Source organism: Hemibagrus wyckioides, linkage group LG12, assembly GCF_019097595.1.
Source record: "Hemibagrus wyckioides isolate EC202008001 linkage group LG12, SWU_Hwy_1.0, whole genome shotgun sequence".
Taxonomy (NCBI): domain Eukaryota; kingdom Metazoa; phylum Chordata; class Actinopteri; order Siluriformes; family Bagridae; genus Hemibagrus; species Hemibagrus wyckioides.
Window position 1 is genome coordinate 16,153,550 of NC_080721.1, and position 5,000 is coordinate 16,158,549.

The 5,000-nt window shown below is 48.2% G+C and overlaps 1 protein-coding gene across 1 annotated transcript in view; it reads right to left on the reverse strand.

Moving 5' to 3' along the window:
• srebf2 (sterol regulatory element binding transcription factor 2) overlaps nucleotides 1-5,000 on the reverse strand; it is an 18,060-nt gene that overhangs the window by 9,796 nt on the left and 3,264 nt on the right. The window contains exons 3-9 of the mRNA XM_058404712.1: nucleotides 1,487-1,658; nucleotides 1,149-1,309; nucleotides 963-1,079; nucleotides 605-880; nucleotides 378-492; nucleotides 181-296; nucleotides 1-52 (exon numbers count right to left, since the gene is read on the reverse strand). The exon at nucleotides 1-52 is cut by the window's left edge and continues 153 nt beyond it. Coding sequence (XP_058260695.1) covers nucleotides 1-52; nucleotides 181-296; nucleotides 378-492; nucleotides 605-880; nucleotides 963-1,079; nucleotides 1,149-1,309; nucleotides 1,487-1,658 — 1,009 coding nt within the window. The remainder of the gene's footprint in view (nucleotides 53-180; nucleotides 297-377; nucleotides 493-604; nucleotides 881-962; nucleotides 1,080-1,148; nucleotides 1,310-1,486; nucleotides 1,659-5,000) is intronic.

Below are 5,000 nucleotides of genomic sequence, written 5' to 3' on the forward strand. Positions count from 1 at the left end.
TGGAACGATCCATTACACCCACTGACGGGGGTGAGGCTGGCTCACTCTTCAGCTAAACAGGGAGGAGGAGAAACATTCAGCTCCACAGGAGAGTTATTTTAGAAGGTAACCTTCCTGTTAACTACAGACAGACCTAAAATATCTCTCTCTCTATATAGGTGTGTGTGTGTGTGTGTGTACCGGCTCAAGAAGTGGGCTGTTGGGTTCCGAGTCGATGCTGAACTGAGGAGAGGCAGAACCCGAGTCAGATGGGGGCGGAGTCATAACAGACACCTCGTCCACCACACACACCGACTCTGTACAGAAAGAAAGACAGAATGTGCAATACTGACCTCTCTGACCAATAATGATATAAATGTGTGTGTGTGTCCACTCACTGTGCTTCTGGCTGGCCATCTTCAGTGTCAGGTTCTCCTGCCTCAGTTTCTGGTTCACCTGCTGCAGGTATTTGATGTAGTCGATCGCCTTCCGTAACACACCAGACTTATGCATCTGACACATACACACACACACACACACACACACACACACACACACACAGAGCTTACTCCCAGTGCTTGAGGAGCATTAACAGTGCTAAACACTCATGCACCTGGATCCCCACCTTGGTGTCGTTGCCCATGACGAGGTCACGCAGCTCCAGAATTTTGTCGTTGATGGACGAGCGATATCGCTTCTCTATGATGTTGTGTGTTGTCCTCCTCTCTCCCTCTTTCACCACACCGCCCATTCCCATGGCAACCGGGGTACTCTGCTCCGGCACTGGCCTGCTCACGTTGGTGCACTGGGCGGGGCTAGAAGGGAGCTGTTTGATTGGCAGCTTGTCACCACCTCCCATTACCACCGGGACAGTTGTGAGGATGTTACTGCCCACCAGAGTCTGAGAGAGGGAGTGTGTGAGTGTACAGACAAGAACATGTGTGTGTGTGTGTGTGTGTGAGTGTGAGTGTGAGGATACTTACTGGAAACTGAACAGCAGTTTGTATGGGTGCAGTAAGTGTTGTAATTCCAGTTGGATTTTGCATCGTCGTCAAAACCAGTGAGTCTGTCTTCAAAATCTGAGGCTGGTGCACCAACACCTACCAGATACACATCCAGTTAGATAGGACACTGGTGTGTGTGTGTGTGTGTGTGTGTGAGACACTCACAGGAACCTGCTGCACCTGAGGTGCTACAGTGTGAACAGCAGCAGGTGCTGCAGAGATCGTCTGAATGGTCTGAGCTGCAGGGGTCAACAGACGCTGATGCTGGATTGCCATTGGCTGAACCTGTGGTGATGTCACAATGCTCGGCATCTGTGGTTGGAGGACTAAAAAGAAGGTGGAGCCAAAATCAGAAAGAACATTAACTTTCTCATGAACTTGAGGGAGTGGGGGAAAGTAGTCAGGGGTATGTGTAGGAGTGAGGGAGAGTAGTCAGGGGGTATCTGTAGGAGTGGGGGAGAGGAGTCAGGGGCAGTAATCATACACTCTTTCTTTTTTCTTACCCTGAAAAGCAGCATTGGGGTTCTGGTGGCAGATGACAGGGTTTTGTATGAATCGTTGCTGTGGTGCAGTTGGAGTGATCATCACAGTCTGAGTTTGTGTCTGCAGCGTCTGCGTCTGCACAGGAAAACTGGCTATAGTCTGCGTCTGCAGAGGAACTGAAGTGGCTGCGACCTGGAAACAGATAATAACAGTGAGCTGAATAAATGTCTTGCATCACTGCACCATCACTGTATCATCACTGCACCATCACTGCACCATCACTGCACCATCACTGCACCATCACTGCACCATCACTGCATCATCACTGCATCATCACTGTACCATCACTGTACCATCACTGTACCATCACTGTACCATCACTGCATCATCACTGTACCATCACTGTACCATCACTGCACCATCACTGTACCATCACTGTACCATCACTGTACCATCACTGCACCATCACTGCATCATCACTGCACCATCACTGTACCATCACTGCACCATCACTGCATCATCACTGCATCATCACTGTGTCACTGTACCATCACTGTATCATCACTGCACCATCACTGCACCATCACTGCACCATCACTGCATCATCACTGTACCATCACTGTACCATCACTGTACCATCACTGTACCATCACTGCATCATCACTGTACCATCACTGTACCATCACTGCACCATCACTGCACCATCACTGCACCATCACTGCACCATCACTGTACCATCACTGCACCATCACTGCATCATCACTGCACCATCACTGTACCATCACTGCACCATCACTGCATCATCACTGCATCATCACTGTGTCACTGTACCATCACTGCATCATCACTGTACCATCACTGTACCATCACTGTACCATCACTGTACCATCACTGCATCATCACTGTGTCACTGTACCATCACTGCATCATCACTGTACCATCACTGTACCATCACTGCACCATCACTGCACCATCACTGTACCATCACTGCACCATCACTGTACCATCACTGCACCATCACTGTACCATCACTGCACCATCACTGCATCATCACTGTACCATCACTGCATCATCACTGTACCATCACTGTACCATCACTGTACCATCACTGTACCATCACTGCATCATCACTGTACCATCACTGTACCATCACTGCATCATCACTGTACCATCACTGCACCATCACTGTACCATCACTGCACCATCACTGTACCATCACTGTACCATCACTGTACCATCACTGCATCATCACTGCACCATCACTGTGTCACTGTACCATCACTGCATCATCACTGCACCATCACTGCACCATCACTGTACCATCACTGCATCATCACTGTGTCACTGTACCATCACTGCACCATCACTGCACCATCACTGCATCATCACTGTATCATCACTGCATCATCACTGCACCATCACTGCACCATCACTGTACCATCACTGCATCATCACTGTGTCACTGTACCATCACTGCACCATCACTGCATCATCACTGTATCATCACTGCATCATCACTGCATCATCACTGCACCATCACTGTACCATCACTGCACCATCACTGCACCATCACTGCATCATCACTGCATCATCACTGCATCATCACTGTACCATCACTGTACCATCACTGCACCATCACTGTACCATCACTGCATCATCACTGCACCATCACTGTACCATCACTGCATCATCACTGCATCATCACTGTACCATCACTGTACCATCACTGCACAATCACTGCATCATCACTGCATCATCACTGTACCATCACTGCACCATCACTGCATCACTGCATCATCACTGTACCATCACTGTACCATCACTGCACCATCACTGTACCATCACTGCATCATCACTGCATCATCACTGTACCATCACTGTACCATCACTGTACCATCACTGCACCATCACTGCATCATCACTGCATCATCACTGTACCATCACTGCACCATCACTGCATCACTGCATCATCACTGTACCATCACTGTACCATCACTGCACCATCACTGTACCATCACTGCATCATCACTGTACCATCACTGTACCATCACTGCACCATCACTGCATCATCACTGCATCATCACTGTACCATCACTGCACCATCACTGCATCACTGCATCATCACTGTACCATCACTGTACCATCACTGCACCATCACTGCATCACTGCATCATCACTGTACCATCACTGTACCATCACTGCATCATCACTGTGTCACTGTACCATCACTGTACCATCACTGCATCATCACTGCATCATCACTGTACCATCACTGTACCATCACTGCATCATCACTGCATCATCACTGTACCATCACTGCATCACTGCATCATCACTGTACCATCACTGTACCATCACTGTATCATCACTGCACCATCACTGTACCATCACTGCATCATCACTGTACCATCACTGCATCATCACTGTACCATCACTGCATCATCACTGTACCATCACTGTACCATCACTGTATCATCACTGTACCATCACTGCATCATCACTGCATCATCACTGTATCATCACTGTACCATCACTGCATCATCACTGCATCATCACTGTACCATCACTGCATCATCACTGTCACTGTACCATCACTGTACCATCACTGCATCATCACTGCATCATCACTGCATCATCACTGTCACTGTACCATCACTGCATCATCACTGTGTCACTGTACCATCACTGCATCATCACTGCACCATCACTGCACCATCACTGCACCATCACTGTACCATCACTGCACCATCACTGCACCATCACTGTACCATCACTGCATCATCACTGTACCATCACTGTACCATCACTGCACCATCACTGCATCATCACTGCACCATCACTGTACCATCACTGCATCATCACTGCATCATCACTGTACCATCACTGTACCATCACTGCACCATCACTGCATCACTGCATCATCACTGTACCATCACTGTATCATCACTGCACCATCACTGCACCATCACTGTACCATCACTGCACCATCACTGTACCATCACTGCATCATCACTGTGTCACTGTACCATCACTGTACCATCACTGTACCATCACTGCATCATCACTGCATCATCACTGTACCATCACTGTACCATCACTGCATCATCACTGTACCATCACTGTATCATCACTGCACCATCACTGTACCATCACTGCATCATCACTGTACCATCACTGTATCACTGCATCATCACTGTACCATCACTGTATCATCACTGCACCATCACTGCACCATCACTGCACCATCACTGTGTCACTGTACCATCACTGTACCATCACTGTACCATCACTGTATCATCACTGTACCATCACTGCATCATCACTGTACCATCACTGTACCATCACTGCATCATCACTGCATCATCACTGTACCATCACTGCATCATCACTGTCACTGTACCATCACTGTACCATCACTGCATCATCACTGCATCATCACTGCATCATCACTGTCACTGTACCATCACTGCATCATCACTGTGTCACTGTACCATCACTGCATCATCACTGCATCATCACTGTACCATCACTGCA